The 20868-nt window shown below is 36.7% G+C and overlaps 1 protein-coding gene and 1 long non-coding RNA gene across 4 annotated transcripts; both read right to left on the bottom strand.

Annotated features, from left to right (window-relative positions):
• Positions 1–291: 291 nt before the first annotated feature.
• Positions 292–4922, bottom strand: btr04 (bloodthirsty-related gene family, member 4). 3 transcript variants are annotated; one of them, XM_048183381.1, is made up of 5 exons: positions 4147–4922; positions 3823–4056; positions 3599–3737; positions 2419–2445; positions 292–2295 (listed from the first exon to the last, which is right to left on the bottom strand). In XM_048183381.1, the coding sequence occupies exons 3-5, from the start codon at positions 3681–3683 to the stop codon at positions 2015–2017; spliced, it is 393 nt and encodes a 130-aa protein (XP_048039338.1). In that variant the 5' UTR covers positions 3684–3737; positions 3823–4056; positions 4147–4922; the 3' UTR covers positions 292–2014. The 3 variants fall into 3 exon arrangements, with proteins under 3 accessions (XP_048039338.1, XP_048039339.1, XP_048039337.1); XM_048183382.1 differs by having other exon boundaries at positions 3599–4056; XM_048183380.1 differs by lacking the exons at positions 292–2295; positions 2419–2445 and having other exon boundaries at positions 3520–4056.
• A 292-nt stretch (positions 4923–5214) lies between these two features.
• LOC125264165 lies at positions 5215–6638 on the bottom strand. The gene is made up of 3 exons (XR_007184006.1): positions 6510–6638; positions 6310–6415; positions 5215–5326 (listed from the first exon to the last, which is right to left on the bottom strand). It is a non-coding gene; the product is annotated as an uncharacterized LOC125264165 (long non-coding RNA).
• Positions 6639–20868: the final 14230 nt, after the last annotated feature.

The following is a 20868-nucleotide window of genomic DNA, read 5'->3' as shown; positions in this document are numbered from 1 at the left end:
TTTTTATAATCTCTATTTATGAATTTACATAATAGTGCCAGCTGTTTAGAAATTGAATTATTTTATATAAATTAACTAAGAAAAATTCATTATATTTAAGATAATGAATCAATAAATTCCTTAACCACATATCATATTTTGAACAAAACACCAAAATGATAAACAAGAAAGAATTTCCAGTTTGCTCATATTTATCAAGGGTGCCAGTATTAGTGGATGGCACTGTGTAATTGTCACTGATCCAGTTACCCAAATGATTGCATGAATAAATAATTTATTTTAATGCTCTTATTTTGGTAAACAGTGTTGGTGTTCACGTATGAGCACAGGCCCAAAACAACAAACAAACAAAATGTTATTTAAATATGTAAATACAATAATTTAAAAGGAAAGAAACAATGGAACATTCATTGTTGTCTACAAACAAAAGAAAATAACAGAAAAGAGCATCCACCGCTTCAAAACCTCCCAGTCAATAAAGCTATTTACAGTATAGCTATAAAATATTTACAGTATTTACAGTCTTTGCTGGTAGTAACCACAACAATACTGACCATGTAAACTATATTGTCGCCCAGCTCTAGTCTGCTGAATGTGACTATAATGCATGAAGATATTAAGATATTATAAACATCAACATCATTGTTTTCTAAAAAACTGCTTTAAAACAAAAAGGTATTGTAAAAAAGAACTATAAAAAACAAACTGATCTGACCTGGCCACACTGACAACATCAGAAAAGTACATAATCATGTGGTACATAACCTTGCCATTTCTAGGCACAAGAATATCATATACCAAATTTAGACAGTAGTGCTGAAGTGGCATTTTGGTGTCTTTACAGTTTACACACACCATTTAATGCTGCTCAGAGGTGGCATAAATGCATTTATACAGTAATTACAACTTTATGCTTTAATTCTAGGGGCTGAGGTGGGTGAGAGCGGGCATAATTAAGTCTGGCTTTTATGTGGCATTGCATCTTTACACTGAATTGTCAGCAGGCACAGAGCAACCTTAACTTGTCTACTGCCAGATTTACACTGCAAAGGTTGCACAGAAGCGCTTCTGAAGTGGAATTAGGTGTCTTTACAGAGACTGTTTAATGCTGCTCAGAGGTGGCATAAATGCATTTACACAACAATTTTAACTGCTTATACTAAAGGCTGAGGTGGGTCAGAATTTAGTTTGGTTTTTATGCTGCATTTACACAGTATTTTAAGCAGGCACAGAGCAGCCTTAAATAAAGATGCCTTGTGTACAGTTTCCTTATAATCTGGGTTTCCATTCCAACGTGAAGTGAATCTTTTTAAAGTTCACAAAAGAAGAAAAAACAAACAAATGCGAATTAGGTGCGTTTCCAACAAGTTGTTCAAGTGGATGATGGTAGTATTGATAACCTAGCAAACAACAGTAAACAAAACGCCATCAGTGGAGAGAGACAATTAGTCAAGTGGGTTTAATGTTCGCTACGTCAGAATTTATTCAGCAAATGCATTTCCATCTCCCATTATTCACATTAATACTTTTTCGCACAAGTCAAAAACCACCTCGAGCGAGCATAACAACTTTTTTTTTTCCTCGAAATCTGGTGTTTCCATCACTCGTTTCTGATGCAATACTTCAAAATGCGCATAAAAACAAGGTGATGGAAATATAGCTATTGTGGCCTGGGAGATCAACATCATGGCAGTGAGTTTTGCCAGGGCAAGTACTGACAGTTCCCTCATAAAATGTAAAAATCTGCAAATTTGGAGCGTACATTTATTAATTGTAAATAATAGGTGAGATGATTATTGGGGGAGAGTTTTGACCTTTATCACCTTTACTATATAGACAAAAATATTGATAGAGTTTATTGGTGAAAGACTGACCAGTGAAAGAGTAGATATGAGATCTGGACTCCACATCATAGAAGGAGACCAGACCCTCTTCATAATCCACAAACACCCCCACCTTCTGTGGTTTCACTCTCAGAGACAGAGAGACAGAAGGTCCAGCACAAGCCCAATATTCATTCCTTTTCCTCAGAGCCACAGTCCAGTATCCATTCTGAGGACTCACTGTGATCGTCGCTGGCCACTCCTAAAGTCCAGTCAGTGTTTTCCTTCACCTGCACCTCAAAATAAAACCTCCCTGAGGAGAATCCCTCTTTTCCCAGGACACAGGCAATGTAATCCATTCTCTCTGGGTTATCTGGGAGATCTTGCTTAATGTCTCCATGACTCACTTCTTTCCCATCATCAGACAGGATGAGATATGGATTAGCTGTATCAAGATCCAGAGTCACATCCACTGAGAGAGAGAGAGATCAGAGAATATGAATCACAATGAATCTTCACATTCAAAGATTTACATGTGTTTATATGTATAGCTATCATATTTAACTATATCTGTGAATGTGAGAGAACAGATCACCTTCATTCTGATGCATCCTTCTCAACACTGTGAACAAACACACACACACAAAATTAATAAATAAAAACATCATGTCTACTAAGTTAGGGTGGAGGGAAGAAACATTCAGGAAGCCATTTTGTTGTCATGTGACAAAAAACAACAAAACATAAACGAGACAGACCGTCATGACTGTGTGCCAAAGTCTTTTTTTTTTCTCTTAAAAAAGATCTCTCCTATACCATTAGTATTTAGCTATAGTTATATTTTAATAGGTGAATTATTCAGTATTTTTCTGTGGTGTTTTTAATATGTTTTAAGACAAACCATGTGCAAATTCATTAGTCAACATAATTGCTAAGTATTTTGTCTTTAAAACTCTAGTGATCTAAAGACAGTATCAAAAATGTGGTTTGAAATCGCTGGTGTTTCTGACGTCACAAACTACCTTGTAACCAATCACGTCAACGTGCGGGCGGGCTTTAACATATCATTTACTATAACTGCTCTGAAACAAGGGAGTCATGTAACATTAGCAACACATTATCAGCTGTTTCATAATGTAGTCAAGCAAAAGGCTAATCATACTAATCCCCATTATGTGTCCGATGTTGTAAAAAGCGATACTATTGTGCAGTGTTTACCTCAGTAAGTTGACCGAGTGGATCTCTGAGCTCATAAGATTGAGTGGAGGCGGGCTAATGAGCATATTCATAGAGACGCGTATACTAAATGAAGCAAAGATGTAGATTTACATTCAAGCTATTTTAAGGCATGAGGATTTTTTTTCACCATATTTTTTTTTTTTAAATGTCATTTTGGTGATCAAAGATGAGTTTTAAGGGATAACATTATTAACTACAGGGAGACTTTAAGATATATTATTACAGTCATACTGTATATACTGTATTGCTGTAGGGTAATTAGGCATGCAACAACTAATTGAAAATAACTGATGATGAAAATAATTTTGCCTGTAGACTGAACACTTAATACGCATGCGCATAACATCACTGTTTTCACAAATTTGTAGTTTACACAGAAACAATTGGTAATCAGAGTAAAGAGTGAAAAATATTTTATGATTATTTATATTATTCTTGCGATGAAGCTAATAAATGTTTCCTCGATGAAGGCAGTTACTGACAAAATAAAATCTGTGTACTGTAATATTGTAATATTGACTGTAATATTGATATACCAGTTTGACTGATTTTCTCATCTAGAGTTTCCTGCAGTTCAGTCAGAGCTCTCCTCAGAGTCTCCACTCTCACATCAGTGCTCATACTGATCTCAGGCCAGTTCCTGGTGTGTGGAGGGCTGCACAGGAAGGGCTAAATCTACAGTAGGAGAGAGGAGAAATCCCTTAGCATGAGTGTGAGTGTTGTCCTGTGTTGTGATGTGAGCAGACAGAGAGACACTGACCTGTAGGAGGTGGAGGTGATCCTCAGTGTCTAAGAGATGATCCAGCTCAGTGTTTCTCAACTTGAGCTCAGAGATTTCCTGCTGTAGCTCTTGAATGAGCTCTTCATCCTGTTTCTCTGCTGCTTTCTGCTTCTCCTCCATCATCTTCAGCAGCTCAGCCTGACATCTCTCAATGGAGCGCATCAGAACGTTGAAGAGCTTAACACTGGTTGCTTTCTCTTGCTCTGTGCTTTTCTAAAAAATGAGGTTTCATTTAACCAATCTGCGTTAATTATAAGGTAAATCAACACATCATCCCTCAAATAATGAACATTTTCAACTTACTTTTCTGAGTTCTGCTGAGTGTTTGATGTCTTGAATCTTCTTTATTCTCTTAACACACAGACACATTTGATTCAATCAACATAGATTTTTCATCTCCTGATAAAATATCTTGTCAGAAACCATGTTATCAAAGTATGTTCAATGTTGTTAGTAACTCGTGCCTTCTTCTCTTTACCCTCCTCCTCTAGAGGAACAGTGTTGTGAGTTTTGTGGTCTCCATCAGTGCAAAACACACATATATATGTCTGATCATCTTTACATAATAACTCCATAGGTCTCTCATGTTTCTGGCATATATAGTCCTTTATATTGTCCACAGGGTCACATCAGTTTGTGTTTCTTCAAGTTCAGGACTCTCTGGTGAGGCTCCAGGTGAGTCTGACACACCAGACAGGACTTCAGGGCTTTCATCTTTCCATCATCACAGATGTCACAGAGAACTTCAGATTTTCTCAGGCCAACATTTGACACAAACTGGCACGTGTTCATTTGAAGGTCAGATCTTTTACTGTATCTCTTTTTACACAGTGAACAGCTGCAGTGCTGACTTTTGTCCAGACATTCTTTCAGGCATATCTCAGTGGAGACTGGATCAGTAAACACATCCAGATCAACAGAACTTGGAAGTTCATCTAAAGCACCACTTGAGGATGTCAGAGCTGAAAAGAGAATTATATAGTTAAATCCTATTTAACTACAGTTAAAAAGGGGGAATAAGGAATATTAACAAGTCAAGAAATTGTTGTTCTATGTTACTCTAAGCACTCTAATAATGACTTTACAATAGTTTATGTTTTCCCATGGAACATTAATATTGCGCACTGCAATGATTATGCAAGACTTTAGTGTTCTTATTGGCAGTTCACAAATGAGCTTTTTGATTGTTCTGTACAATCATGGGTTAAATGGCAATTTTGACTCTGCTTTTTTGGCATCTCACGCCTGAGCTTCAAGACATTGTGTATGTACTGTAGTTTTAAAAAATATTGTAAAAGTGTTGATTGCTTAACTGAGTTCTGCAGCAGAGGGAAATAAACTGTGTTATTACCAGCTGAATGCATTTGTTAATTCAATAATTCCTTCTTTGGTTTACTGACATGGAGGTGCCTCCAGACTTCGTCTCCTGAGCTCTCCTGGGTTTAGCGATGTTGGTAATATCCTGCCATATCCTCTTCTCTTCCTAAAAGTCACATCACTTATGTCATATCACATGAAACATGGGCCAAGAGCTGAAGCATCCATCCATGCTTCTGACCCTTAAGATTTCTGCATCGTTTTAGTAGCCAATTTGTTAATTGTTCTTAATCAGTTCATTTTTATAAGGCTAATGCACACTGCATGAAACAGACAAGTTGTAAAATGGTATGGGAAAGTGAGTGAAGGTGAGGCACTCTAACAAATAAACTAATACATATTTGAAGACATTAAAGGGATAGTTCACCCAAAAATGAAAATTTGATGTTTATCTGCTTACCCCCAGAGCATCCAAGATGTAGGTGACTTTGTTTCTTCAGTAGAACACAAATGATGATTTTTAACTCCAACCGCTGCCGTCTGTCAGTCGTATAATGCAAGTCAGCGGGAACATGGACTATAAGAGTAAATAAAACACGACAGACAAATCCAAATGAAACCCTGCGGCTCGTGACGACACATTGATGTCTTAAGACATGAAATGATCGGTTTGTGCGAGAAACCGAACAGTATTTATATCATTTTTTACCTCTAATACACCACTATGTCCAACTGCATTCATCACTCGATTCGTGAGGTCTGATCGCGCTCTGACAACGGCAGTGATGTCTCGCGCATATACTTCTATGAGAGCGAGACATCACTGCCGCTGTCAGAGCCATCAATGTGTCGTCACGAGCCACAGGGTTTCATTTGAATTTGTCTGTCGTGTTTTATTTACTCTTATAGTCCAAGTTCCCGCTGACTTGCATTATACGACTGACAGACGGCAGCGGTTGGAGTTAAAAATCATCATTTGTGTTCTACTGAAGAAACAAAGTCACCTACATCTTGGATGCGCTGGGGGTAAGCAGATAAACATCAAATTTTCATTTTTGGGTGAACTATCCCTTTAACATTAAATGTGAAATAATGTAACATATTTGGTTTATTCAAGCTCTTCAGTCAAAACAGTGTAATGCTGCTTACAGTTCAGTTGTGGAGTTCACAGACTAACAGATCTGACTTGTTTCTGGATCACTTCTTTCTTGTTCAGAGTTCTCATAATCTCAAGAGCAGCATGTCTTATATGTCTCTGTGGCATAAAAAAATGACAAACTGAGCACCTGTCAGACCAAGTGTAACTTTTGTCCTGTTTAATTAAACACCATCCATTTTTAATCACCTACCTGTGAGTGCGTATCAACTGTGCTCACAGAACTTTTGATGTCCCAAATAATCTGGCTCCAAGGCTTCCAGTTTTTAGTTTCACTTTGAAAACTGTCAGGGATACCATAACTCCTCCTATATTCTTTTCTGGAGATGGAACAAATCAAAATTTGTGTAAGAGTTAAAAAAGAATGTAAAGAGTTCAATTAAAGGAAAGAATGACACACAGTGTATGTAGGTATTATGCTGATTACATATTTAGTAAATAAAAAATAAAATCAAGGAATCCAAGAGGTATATATATATATCTGTCAAGAAAGTCTATGGCAAATTTATTTTACATTTTTCAAATCACTTATTTTATATTTACATTTCATATCTCACAATTGCAATTTTATTTCTCATTATTGCAACTTTATCTATTTTTTTATTTTAAAGTTTATCATCATCCAATTATGTTTCATTTTTATACTTTGAGAGTATTTTTTATTAAAAACATTTTGCTCATAAAGAAATATATTTTAACAAAATAATTAATACATTCATTGCTAATTTATACTTTTGGGAAAAAAAGTAAAATATAACGTAAAAATTCAAATAAAAAATGTTTAAAATGTCATATCAATGATTAAAGAAAAAGTTGTATTTTCCAAGGAATGCTGGCTGACATGTTGAGATCACATAAACCAGACAAATTCTACTCAACTATTTCTACAATGCCATCTGTGACAAACACAATTCTGTGTGATGATCTGTCCTCACCAGTAGGTGTCAGTATAAGTTAAGATCACTGTTTCTGAGATCTATTGGCGCTTCTCTTCCAATACTGTGGTTTTGATGGTTGGATGGATGGATGGATGGAAGGAAGGAAGGAAGGAAGGAAGCATGCAAACGGCCCAAAACTGGTTATCTCCTTCTTTTTAATGTTTTATTTGTGTTTCATGTCTGTAAAGCTGTGGAAGGGCTTTCCTACCAGAAAGTACAATTCAAACATAAACACATTTTGCAGTATTACTAAAGAGAAACATGTGATTCAAGTCCTTAAGACACTAATACAGTACATGCATTTCAAAACTGCATCATACTGTGTCGTTAAACATATTAAAATTGTGAATTAAACTATTTTCCTGTATAGCCAACAAGGCCACACCATATGTGCCAATCCTTTAAAGCAGATTTTATTGTCTGTGCACAAGACTCCAACTGTTTAAATTCCACCTCTTGTTCAAACGTTTGTTGGCCGCTAGTATGAATAGACCCATATGTCAGCTGACAATCCTGCGCTTTCAGATGTTCCTGAACAAATGCAGTGGAGATTTCTAGAAGGGTCTTGCTGGCTATGGATATCAGCTTTCATTATTCCTTGTTTAAATCTTTAAGAAAAACACAAAATAGCTCTAAAGATAGAATCATGTTTTTTTTTTTTTTTTGCATGAGTTCATCATGTCTAATAAACCATATATAAATATATGCAGCCATATCACTCTTAGAGAAACGGTTCAGTGGGGTTTTATATAGAGTCCTAGGGTTCTTGACTCAGTTTTAAAGAACCCTTTACACTAAAAAGTGTCTGTATAAGGAGAAATGTCTTAAATGATGGGTTAATGTTTTTTTTTTTTTTTTCTAGAGATAAAGTAGGCCTATGCTTAATTCATAAAATTTAATGAAAATAAAAAATGAATATATGAAGCACCTGACAGAACCTTTTCTTCTAAGAGTGAGTTTGTTCAGCAACTATTCTTGTAGAACTAAATGACTGTAAAGTACAAGTAAGGAAGTGTTATTCAGAAAGCAACCCACAGTGCATCTGGATCTCCTCATGCAATGAATGAATTTGCCCTGCTGATTTTTTAACTTAAAGCCTCTCTCTGAAAAGCTGCTCTTTTCCTATTATTGAGCTTAAACCAATCTCGTCGCGGAGAGGGAAGAATGACAAAATGCGTCATGAATGAATCCACATCCCCCTCGCAGCTTAAGACAAAAGACTTCGATCTTGCTGTCTTGAAGGTAACAGGGCGACCGCGGTGAGTTCCGGAGATGCCAGCGGAGTATAGTCTGTTAATTACCACTGAGTGGAATCAAAATGGCTTCCTATTGTCCACTCTTAGTGGGGGTTTGTGGCAGCCTGCGGAGGAGAGATGGCTTTGTGTAGGCCGCTGTCATACACACATGTTGAGTCATTGTGGCCTGACTTCGATCAGATGAACGTATGTAGGAAATGCGATTGAGGCCATGCTGAGGATCAGGGGAGGGTTGTCATTCACAGTGTCATTAAAAACACTTTTTAAAGCCACACGTTTAAATGTCAAAACAGCTTGATATGTGGACTTGAATTCTTAAAGTCATACATTTTACTTCTGATTATAACTCAGCAAAACCAGATCTTTCACTACACTTCGCAATAAAGAATTTTAAATGTAAATGTTAAGCTTATGCTATCATGTTTTATTGAAACTTTCTAACATCTTTTGACTGACACTTTAAAGGTGACACATTGCGGGGTCCATTCAAAAATGTTAAAGAAAACCAGCAGTGCCAAACATGTCATATTTAAAATAAAATAAAATAAAATAAAATAAAATAAAAACTGTCTTAAATAAATAAAAATAAATAAAAAGGAAAAGTATGTATTTTTTATTGCTTTGTTTTTTGTCAAAATATTTTCTTATCTTATAAATATTTATTTTATCGTAATTTAAATTGCAATTTATTTAAATCTCAACAGAAAATTTGAATATGTATTATACCACGGGTTCCAAAAAAAAAAAAAACACCTGAAAAAATTGCTATAGGTTTTTTTTCTATAGGTTTTTGCTTTGTTGTTAACAAATGATTTTTCTTTCTAAATAAATTAGAATTTATTTAAATCACAACAGAAAGTTTGAATATGCATCAGCAGTAGGTCCCAAATGGCTAAAGTCACTAAATGCAAAAAATGCACAATAAATAAATACATAAAATGTTTCAAAACCCTAACATCTTGTTTATTTGTTTAAATTCGATTTTAAATCCATAATATTTGTCTCAGACTTATGGATACCACTGTACATTAAATCTCATAATGTAGCCTTTTCACAAATAAAGTATTATAAAAAAAAATAATATAAAAAAATAGATGTCTAATCCAGAATACACAGAAACAGGAGGCCTAATGCCCCACTGCAGTGCAATATGTCCCATATCCTGGCCAATTGAAACATGCCCACTGACACAGAGGGCTTAGCCAGCAGAGCCACTGACTCTTGAGTGTGATGCTAATGATGGCCATTAATGGAGCCTGACAGCACAATCTGCTCCTCATTGTATCACCTTTGCAGGATCTGCAGCTTGCAAGGGGCCAAAGAGGAGGCGGCGGCTGGGGACGTCAGGACGAATCAAGTGGCAAGTGGTTGCGCGGGGACGGGGAGGTTTCAAGAACAGAACTGGAGACCTGCCACAGAGGGACTACGGATTGCAGGCCGATCCCAGCTGATCCCCGGGTGAGGATTAGCTTAATTAGACCTCAATACCCTTTATAGTCAAATGCAACTGTCAGTTACTGTCAAAAAAACGACTGTCCAATAATGCGGGCCTAATTCTTCAGTAGTCCCAGAGGTGCAGGCATCACAAGCTTCACAATCCCAGAGCTGAACAGGAGTGACATCATTAGACTTGACTGTTTGCCTTGTTATATTTTTCATTTGCATGTCAGATAATCTTAACAACAACTGGCCTAACGCCCTGACCCTATCAGACCAAAACCGGCAAGGGATCATAATATATTTGTCAAAATCAGAATGATGGTCAATAAATCCTATGAAAATATATTGCTCATTGTTGGTTCATGTAAGTTACTGCAACCCAAAAATGAAAATTCTGTCATTAATTACTCACCCTCATGTCGTTCCACACCCATAAGACCTTTGTTCATCTTCAGAACACAAATTAAGATATTTTTGATGAAATCCAGTGGCTCAGTGAGGCTTGCATTGCCAGCAAGATAATTAACCCTTTTAATGCCCAGAAAGTTAAGACATATTTAAAACAGTCCATGTGACTACAGTGGTTCAACCTTAATGTTATCTAGTGATGGGCGATTTCAAAACACCGCTTCATGAAGCTTCGAAGCTTAATGAATCTTTTGTTTTGAATCAGTGGTCCGGAGTGTGTATCAAACTGCCAAAGTCACGCCCCCCAGTGGTGAACCATTGAAATTTCGAAACACTTATAACATAAAGAAGCCTCGTTTACTAAAATCACGTGACTTTGGCACTCTGAACCACTGATTCAAAACAAAAGATTCGTAAAGCTTCAAAGCTTCATAAAGCAGTGTTTTGAAATCAGCCATCACTAGATATTGTTGAATAAAGTCGTTATTTAGTTTCTTTGGGGCACAAAAAGTATTCTCGGTGCTTCATAACATTAAGGTTGAACCACTGTAGTCACATGAACTGTTTTAAATATGTCTTTAGTAGTTTTCTGGGCATCTGAATGTGTTAATTATCTTGCTGTCAATGGAGGCCTCGCTGAGCCATCAGATTTTATCAAAAATATCTTACTTTGAGTTAACAAAAGAGACCTTATTGTAAAGATCTGCAAAATAGAATAGGTTATAAGAATGTTTTGCATTATTTATTTTGCAACATGTTTAATTGATGCCAAATGTATCATATTTCAGTCCACGTTACATTAATTTATTATATCACATGAAAAATTAAATTTAATCAGAAGGAGAAGAAAATGTTAAATGAGCATTTGATCCAGTTAGTAAAATGAAGCAATTTCTTTACCATGTATTTATCCTTATTCTTAATTTTATCATCTATTATTCATGTGGACATCATGTAGGTTTGGGGGAAAAAAAATCAAAGTTAGTATGTGGCTCTTTTAGTACCGTTTTTGTCAAGTTAATTGCATAACTAACCATTAGTCTATTAATCCATGTAGGTCTTAGGGTACGTTTACATAACAACAATGTACTAAAAAATGAAAAGTTTTTCTTTTGTGTTTTTGAAAAGTTTTACTTACAGACGACAATGTTGTCAAAATGATCCCCATTCACACGGATCCGTGTAAATGACTACAAATATTATTCATATTCATATATTATTCATGCCAGGCCAATTGTTGGCGATGTCACTTTGTAAAGAAACTATGCACCTATAGACTGAACATGTAATACGCATGCGCATGATGTCACCGATTAACAAATTTGCATTTTTATTGTTCACATGGAGACGATAGTAGTATCGTTTTCAAAAACATGCACTTTGAAACCCATTTTCAAAAATTTGCTTTTTCAGGCCCCCAAAACGGCGTTGTCATGTAAATGAATGGCCAATGACTCATAAGTTTTCTGTTTTTAAGTTGAAAAAGGTGTCGTGTAAATGCCCCATGAGTCTCTATGCTGGCAGAGTGGCCGATCCAGGCTTAGTATCAATGCAGCTCAACTCGGCTTTGTGGCCCAAATGCCATCAGCTAAGCTGGTCTCAGACCTGCTTTGACGGGCTTCCTGCCAGCTCATCCAAAACAATGCCGTAATTAAATGAACAAACAGATTAGAGCAGCCCAACACAGAGGGTGATGGGATCGTAGATGAGGCCCCTGCCAGGACACAGCAGGATCAGCTAATACTTGGAAATGCATTAGCACATCTGTCCGGCCTGCTGTGTAAAGCACAGATACGTTAGCTCACAATGGGAGGAGAGAGGTGAAGTGTATTACAGAACAGGGCTGGCCATATTTTCTTGTAGGGGTGGCTTCATCAATGAATTTACACTCCAGTGGGGGAGGTACTGAAAAATGTTTGTCTAAAAGAAAGTTTACACAGTTAATTGAAAGTGACTGACACATGACTTCTACAAAATTTAGAGAGAAAGTAATATATGCATAACATACAAATGGATCAAATAGGAATCGAGAGACCTGAGATCTCAGTGAGTACTAATCAGGATGGGGTGTATAATACGCCAGTTAATGTCCAAAACAAGCTATTTCTTAAAGGGTTAGTTCACCCAAAAATGAAAATTCTGTCATTTATTACTCACCCTCATGTCGTTCCAAACCCGTAAGACCTCCGTTCATCTTCGGAACACAAATTAAGATATTTTTGATAAAATCCGATGGCTCAGTGAGGCCTGCATAGACAGCAATGATACTTCCTCTCTCAAGATCCATAAAGGTACTAAAAACATATTTAAATCAGTCCATGTGAGGACCATCAGTCCAATATTTTAAAGCGACAAGAATATTTGTTGTGCGTCAAAAAAACCCCAAAATGACTTTTTAACAATATCTATTGATGTCCAATTTCAAAACACTGCTTCAGAGCATTATGAATCTTTTGAGTGAGTCGTATCAGTGATTCTGATCGCGTATCAAACCACCAAACTGCTGAAATCATGTGACTTTGGCACTCCGATCCACTGATTTGATTCGTAAAGCTCCGAAGCTTCAAGAGGCAGTGTTATGAAATCGGCCATCACTAGATATTGATAAAAAGATGTTATTTAGTTTTTTTTTTTTTTTTGGTGCACAAAAAAAAAAAAAAATTCTCATCACTTTATAATATTAAGGTAGAACCAATGTACTCAAATGAACTGATTTAAATATGTTTTAGTACCTTTATGGATCTGCCATTGCAGTCTATGCAGGCCTCACTGAGCCATCAGATTTAATCAAAAATATCTTAATTTGTGTTCGGAAGATGAACGAAGGACTTACGGGTGTAGAACAACATGAGGGTGAGTAATTAATGACAGAATTTTCATTTTTGGGTGAACTAACCCTTTAAAAACAAGAATTAAAAAAAAAAAAAGAATAAAGGTTCTTTCACGGTTATTTGCGGTATTTTAGGTTTTTTCAGTATCTTAGGTTTGAGCTTCTATGGTTCTTTAGAGAAAATTTGTTTATGTTTCATCAGATCTTCAGTTCTGTTACCGTAAAGTGAAGCTTGCCAAGGTTCTTTGAAACTCCAGAAAATAGAGGCTTTTTAGTGAACTATAAAGCTTACAGTTATCTCAGTAGCTTTGGCAATTCTCTAAACTGTAAGTGCAACTGTCACAACTGTTTGCTGGAACATTAAAACTATATTGCATGTATGCATAGTAACTATATTGCATGTCTGCATAGTAGTAACTCACCCAAAAATGTTTTTTTCACCATGGAAATATTTGTTATATACACGTTATTATACAAAAACGGTATAATTTATACTATAAAAAATGTCAGTATTGTGTAGCTGAATGGTCTAGTGTGTCACACTGAGCTTTTTAGATACAGATTTCAACAGCAGGTAAGAATGTACTTGGAAAAGACAAAACATGTAGTAAACAAAAAGAAAATGAACATTTGTATTTATACAGTACATTTAGTTTTGCATAAATGTGTCACGTGTAAACTGAAAATTTACAGTTGCTTTGTTCATTTTTACAACTGAATGAATCATTTTCATGTGGAGGCTCACATGATGAAAGAATCATTAGAAGTTGTGAAGAGTTTGACCATTTCACTGAGAATCAACTCATCAGTTTTGATCAACAAGCCATGTGCATTGTGCAAATTGTAGACAATTTTAATTACTCTTTTGCACACACGTCCCAAAACACATGCAATTTGCTTAAATCATATAAATAAATTCCAATTTGATATGAACCAGAAACTAACTGTTCAGAGATCTGAACTTATAGATAGATAGATAGATAGATAGATAGATAGATAGATAGATAGATAGATAGATAGATAGATAGATAGATAGATAGATAGATAGATAGATAGATAGATAGATAGATAGATAGATAGATAGATAGATAGATAGATAGATAGATAGATAGATAGATAGGCTGTTCAGAGAAGTGTAGAATCAACTGAACAATGTTTTATTCTCATCATGGTTTGGGTGAATCCCAGATTTTCCCAAGAGAAAAAAGTAAGCACTGCCTTTTGTTTTCTATGAAATACTATAATAAGCGAGAGCTTCTTAGCGGATATCTGTTTGGTTTAGGTTTTCTCCATCAGTCCTGTTTGCAGACTTCAAATCTCCCTTTTGTTGCACGTCTGGACTATCCTAATGACTTCTTTGAACTGCCGATGTTCTCTGAGGTAAAGCTTTGTGTGCAACTCAACCTTTCGTCTGGAAACATGCTAAGTCGCTAACCTCTACACTCTTTCCCACATCAGTCATGACTGATCTGAGTGTGAATGGCATCTCAGTTTTCCTTAATACAAAATGCAAGCATTATTGTTTATCATAATGTCTTCTGAGTATGTTCAAAATTTATACTAAACAAACCTTATTAGAAGGAATTCAGGAAGATTTTATCTGAATCTGCATCTTACAGGACTTGCAGTGGCCTCGCAGCAAGACTCTGGTTTTAAAAGCCTTATTAAGATGATCCAAAGTAGCCCAGAGTGTGGACTCTGAACCAAGCCGAGGATCATATCAGACCCACCACAGAACTGAGATATCTCCCTGCCAATGAGCAAACACAACTACAAATGGCCAGACTGCTGACACAATGCCACAGTGAAAGAAACCAAATTAGCTGGAGGCTAACAACAATTTACCAACACCTGTATTAGTGTGCTTGCTCGGCAGGGAGCTGAGCTGAACAAGCACTAATCCCTATAAACCCAACAGTACCCCTCCTACCAAATCAGCATTTGCATATTCTCCATTGATTGGTTGATGAGGAACCTAGCGCAGAAGGTTTGTGGGGATTGGGAACGTTTCATTCCTCTACACTCACACTCTCGCTGCCTGGGTGGTTCGATGATTATCTCCAGCCCGTGTTAGTGAGTGCGAGGGCCGTGTGTGTGTTAGAGATTAACAGGCATTAGAATGACTGTGTGCTACTACATTCTTTCACCCCCATGATTGAACCTAATTGGAGAGGTGGAGAAGATGGGCAAGTCATTAGGCCCGAGCTGTTTGCTTAGGAGTTGACCGACTGTGATATAAGCCTCACTATGGTTTCTGTTCTTCGTTTCTTTTCAGAAAGGATGATAGAGATGATGGGATGGAAACCTTCCTACAAATCTTATTCAGATGGATACGAATCAGATAAAAAGAGCAAGATGCTGGGGAAAAAAATAGGCCATTAAGTCTTTTTTGACTTATATAGACAAAAAAGCCTATACAAAGCCTATAAAGCCTATATAGCCTATGATTTTATTTGGCATACGCTTTTAGCCACAGTATTTACTGTATAAGCCTCCTGTAATTTGGAAGAAACAAATTGTGATATCAATAATTTGTGTATGACTTGGTTCTTGGGTCCCCCCTTGCTAACAGGGAACATTTTCAGAACTTTGAATAAAGTTCTCACAAGGTTCTCTCAAAGTTATGAACAAACATTCTTCCAGAAATGTTAATAGAATGTTCGTTCAAAGTTATCTGGTGTTCTCAAAATGTTAGCACAAAGACATTATTTATACGTTATTTATTTATATAATGGACGTTTTAAACGTTCAGAAAACATTCAAAAATAATGTTCATATAACTTAATTAGGAACATTAGCAAAGCATTCTTAAAACTAATTTTTGTTAGCTGGGGTTAGCCTTAGAGACTGAGACTCTTAAAGGGATAGTTCACCCAAACATTTGATGTTTATCTGCTTACCCCCAGGGCATCCAAGATGTAGGTGACTTTGTTTCTTCAGTAGAACACAAATGATGATTTTTAACTCCAGCCGTTGCCGTCTGTCAGCCGTATTATGCGTGTCAATAGGAACTCCATATATAATAATCAAAAAACAAGACAGACAAATCCAAATTAAACCCTGCGGCTCGTGACGACACATTGATGTCCTAAGACACAAAACGATCAGTTTGTGCAAGAAAACAAACAGTATTTAAATATTTTTTTACCTCTAAAACACCACTATGTCCAACTGCATTCAGCATCCGGTTAGCGATGTCAAAAAACACGTTCTGATGACGGAAGTGATCTCTCGTGCTTTGCTTCAATGAGTGCGAGAGATCACTTACGTTATCAGAGCGCATTCAGACCTCACTAACCAGATGTGGAGGGCAGTTGGACATAGTGGTGTTTTAGAGGTAAAAAATGATAAAACTGATTCTCGCACAAACCAATCGTTTCGTGTCTTAGGACATCAATGTGTCGTCACGAGCCACAGGGTTCCCACTGACATGCATTATACAACTGACAGACCTCAGTGGTTGTAGTTAAAAATCATCATTTGTGTTCTACTGAAGAAACAAAGTCACCTACATCTTGGATGCCCTGGGGGTAAGCAGATAAACATCAAATTTTCATTTTTGGGTGAAATATCCCTTTAAGGCCTGATGTTCTACGTGGTTGTGTTCTTTAATTACTCTTGACCCCATTACTTTCAATGTATGGACAAAAAATACTGAGACATTTTCCAAAATATTTCCTTTTGTGTTCCACAGAAGAAAAAGTCATACAGGTTTGGAACGACACGAGGGTGTATAAATGATGACAGAATTTTCAGCAATCTAATACTGAGAAGATAAAGATAGTATGCAAGGGTCTTACTTTGCGAGATAGTAAATGCAAAGGTCTATTTCTCAAACACACACACATACAAAACTATACCTACATAACCCAATGAAGCTATACTGTTAAGCTACACTACCATTCAAAAGTTTAGGGAGTTTGGGGTGTTTATTCAGCAAAGATGCATTAAACTGATCAAAAGTAACAGTAAAGACTTTTCTAATGTTAAAAAAAGGGAAAAAAAAGATTTGTATTTCAAATAAATGCTATTCTTTCAGACTTCATATTAATCAAAGGATGAAGAAAGCAAAAAGTATCACGGTTTCCGCAAAAATATTAAGCAGCACAACTGTTTCCAACATTGATAAAATTCAGAAATCAGCCTATTAGAATGATTACTAATGTGCCACTGAAGACTGGAGAAATGGCTACTGAAAATTCAGCTTCGCCATCACAGGAAAAACAATTTCAGAAAAATGCATTTCAGGCAATACTGGGAGGATTTCTTTCATGCAAGTGGAGGGTAAGAAAACACATTGAAGCTTTTATGCAAGATATGATGGCATTCACATCTAGAGCTGACAGTCAGATCAAGGTTTCCCCCTTCAATTACTGTACATCATCTGGACACTGATATGTTGCCAAATAATAAAAGTGAAACCAAGAAAAACTGTCAGTCCTCATGCTTTCATCTTTCATGTGCTGTCTGCATTGTTGACATCAGTGTCCCAAATCTTGAGCCGCTGCTGTCAAAACCTCGATCCTCAGGGAGCTCAAAAGGCCCGACAGTGCAGTTTAGTCTGATTTTGATTTTAAGTGAGCATCAGATCAGATGTCAATGTCTATTCCCACAGGCTACAACCCTGTCAGATACCCCTCTGTGCCAATTAGTCAAGAGAAAGGACGAAAGACAACGACAGGCATGAGAGGGGTGTGGGGCAGAAGCTGCACTGCTGGGGCACTAAAGCCCCACTGGTGCAGGGGCTAATGGCTAATCAGAGAGGGACTTACTGTCTTCATAGTGGCTGGATTTGCTAAATCCTTTTGGGGATAGCTGTCCTGGGAGACCGCAAGTGTGGAACATGGTGAGGCGCTAAATGGTGGCTGTTGAATCGGATGTTGTACTGATCTGACAAGAGAACGCACAGAATTTTGACAAAAAAAGAAAACATGTTGTGTATACAGAGAAGGCATTACAAGCATCCTTCAACTTTAAGATTTTAATGTACTTAAAATGAAATTACCCCAAGCTTTACTCACCCTCAAGCCATCCTAGGTGTATGACTTTCTTCTTTCTGATGAACACAATCTGAGTTATAATAATAAATATCCTGACGCATCTGAGTTTTATAATGGCAGTGAACGGGACCAACGAGTATGAAACTCAAGAAAGTACATCCATCCATCCTAAACGTACTCTACACGGCTCCAGGGGGGTTAATAAAGGCCTTCTGAAGCAAAGCGATGCATTTGTGTAAGAAAAATATCCATATTTAAAAAGTTATAAAGTAAAATATCTAGCTTCCACCCGAACGCCTTCCGTATTCAACTTACAAAAAAAGCGTAATGGACGCAACAAAATTTGTTCTCTCGTTTTTGCATGTGTTCATAATTTCTTTGTAAGACAGCCTGGCCAAAAATTATGTCTGCACAATTTGGCATGTTTCACTGCATTATCACAAAGAAAATCTTACAAAAAATCTTACAAAATCTTTAACCCATTTTTTATAATATTTGAAAAAAGTGGAGATGTCAATTTTCCTAGACCAGACATCACTTTTGGTGATGACAGTGTCCATATATATATATATATATATTTATAAATTTATATACACTGTCATCAGAGCCCTCAGGCTTTGCTGGCTCTCATAAAATTAATATGATTCTGTGTCAGATTGGATTGGGATACATTTAATCTTCCTTTGAAACAGGGGTGATGATGTTGAGCTAATAAAGGGTGTTTATTATAACCTGTCATGACAAGGAAACACTAACCATGACGGATGAACCATACGGACTCACACAGACTCACAGACACACACACATACACACGCAGTCCTCAGATCTCTGTGTTATTGATCGTTTCATTATGTGTTTTTGCTTTTTCTGTGACGGCCATTCAATCTTCGCTGTCATCTTCTATTGAACCCTGCGCTCGGGGAGGAGCAGGATGGAAAGTGATGGGTAAAAACGGGACACAGAGCTGGGGTGGGGGCGGTTGGGGAGAGCGGGACACCGTCTGTCGCTGCCATCGTGGTTGTATATGAGTGTGTATTCGAAAAATGGGTAGAGCAGGTGGTGTGACTAAGCAGAGCCTGGCGCAAATGGGCCGTGCATATATGTGTGTGTGTGTGTGTGTAGAGCGATGAGACGGGGGTGTCACCTCTTGCTCTTCCGAATAGAGAGGCCCATCACACCCACCCAACTGTTTGGCATTCAGAAGTGTCCACCTCTTTTTTGCCTCTCTCTTTCTTTTAGTCTTCCCTTTCTTGCCTTCATAATGCATTGTTAACAAAACAGTTTACCAGGCTTGGCTGGTACATTATCCAGCGGGCCTCTGGAGACGCTGTGATTTAGGCAAATGGATTCAGAGAGAGGTGTGGCCGTGGAGTCTTAACAAAACGCCACATGAGTCGAGACTGAATCTTCTCTCTTCTTCCCTATTTAGTCTCCTCCATATATTAAATAGCAATTAGGCTCTCTATGCGTGCAGTGTGCAATGATCTCATTGCATATGCATGAATGAGCCATACTGATCACCTCACATCATCTCCTCTGAACATTATGAGACCTATACTTGGCTTTCATAGAGGGCAGAGGTGGATCATGTCTTTAAATACCAATTTCTATGGTTCAGCCCAGTGTATGAAATTAAAATAAGTCAATGGGACAAAGACTTGTTTTAATCTAGTGATATATTAATATAATATAAAGTGGTATACAAACTGATTTTAAGCTATTTCACAAACAGATATTAACATATTTTCAAAATAATAATTAAATATATAAATAAACCTCATGATCGACTATTTTATTTATGATCTTGTCAATGACAGCAGCCCAGATTCCAGGGAATTTCAGTCTTTTTGTGTCTTTTGTTGTATCTGATTGCTGAGGAGTTATTTTCAGTTTGACACCATGTTAGCCAGCAGTGCTATTAAGAGGATAGATTCGGGTTTTGTAGTTTATTTGCTTTACTCCAGTCATGTCATTGTCATACGAGGGAAAGTTATGTATATATTAGGTCATGTTTTAACCTTGATCCATCCAGTGTACTTGTACTGAGCTGTATGTACTATGTAGATATACAGCTATACGCTATGGCACACTGGATTAAAGTTAAATTAAAGTTAAGTTAAATTTTACATTGTTGGTAAAAAACGAGTTGTTGCGTAGTTGAAGTAATTTAAATATTTAAAATGTGAAATATGTTTAATTATATATAGTCAGTGAAACATTTTTCAATGTTTATTAAACTTTCTTAAACATGTTTGCTGAAGCATTATCTGTTTTCTTGCAGTTTTTTAGTCTTAAAATGTCTTAAATTTTACAATATTAAGGCTTAAAGGTCAAATACTCAACAATTTAATTTGATGGAGTCTTAATTACAACAATAAATGTTAGCATGTTATTTCAGCCATACTGATGGCTAGAGAGAAAGCCATTACCTGTCCCACTTTCTGTGGAATAAAGTCCTGCTCAAATGTATTATAGTAGCTGCTGTCTGTCTAAACAAAAGGCAACTTAAACTTAAATGGTTCCTGCAATAATGTGTTAATGTGCAAAAATACATCTGCACTGAACAAAATATTTAGCAATGCCTTTTATGCTTAACTTGAGCAAGAAAAAATATGAAATATATTTCATTTAAATCATTTAAAATATGAAATAAATGTAACTTTCTCATGCATGTCAACAC

This window comes from Megalobrama amblycephala, linkage group LG3, assembly GCF_018812025.1.
Source record: "Megalobrama amblycephala isolate DHTTF-2021 linkage group LG3, ASM1881202v1, whole genome shotgun sequence".
Taxonomy (NCBI): Eukaryota; Metazoa; Chordata; class Actinopteri; order Cypriniformes; family Xenocyprididae; genus Megalobrama; species Megalobrama amblycephala.
The sequence above is the reverse complement of the archived record's forward strand: the minus strand, read 5'-3'. Positions and strand labels throughout refer to the sequence as shown.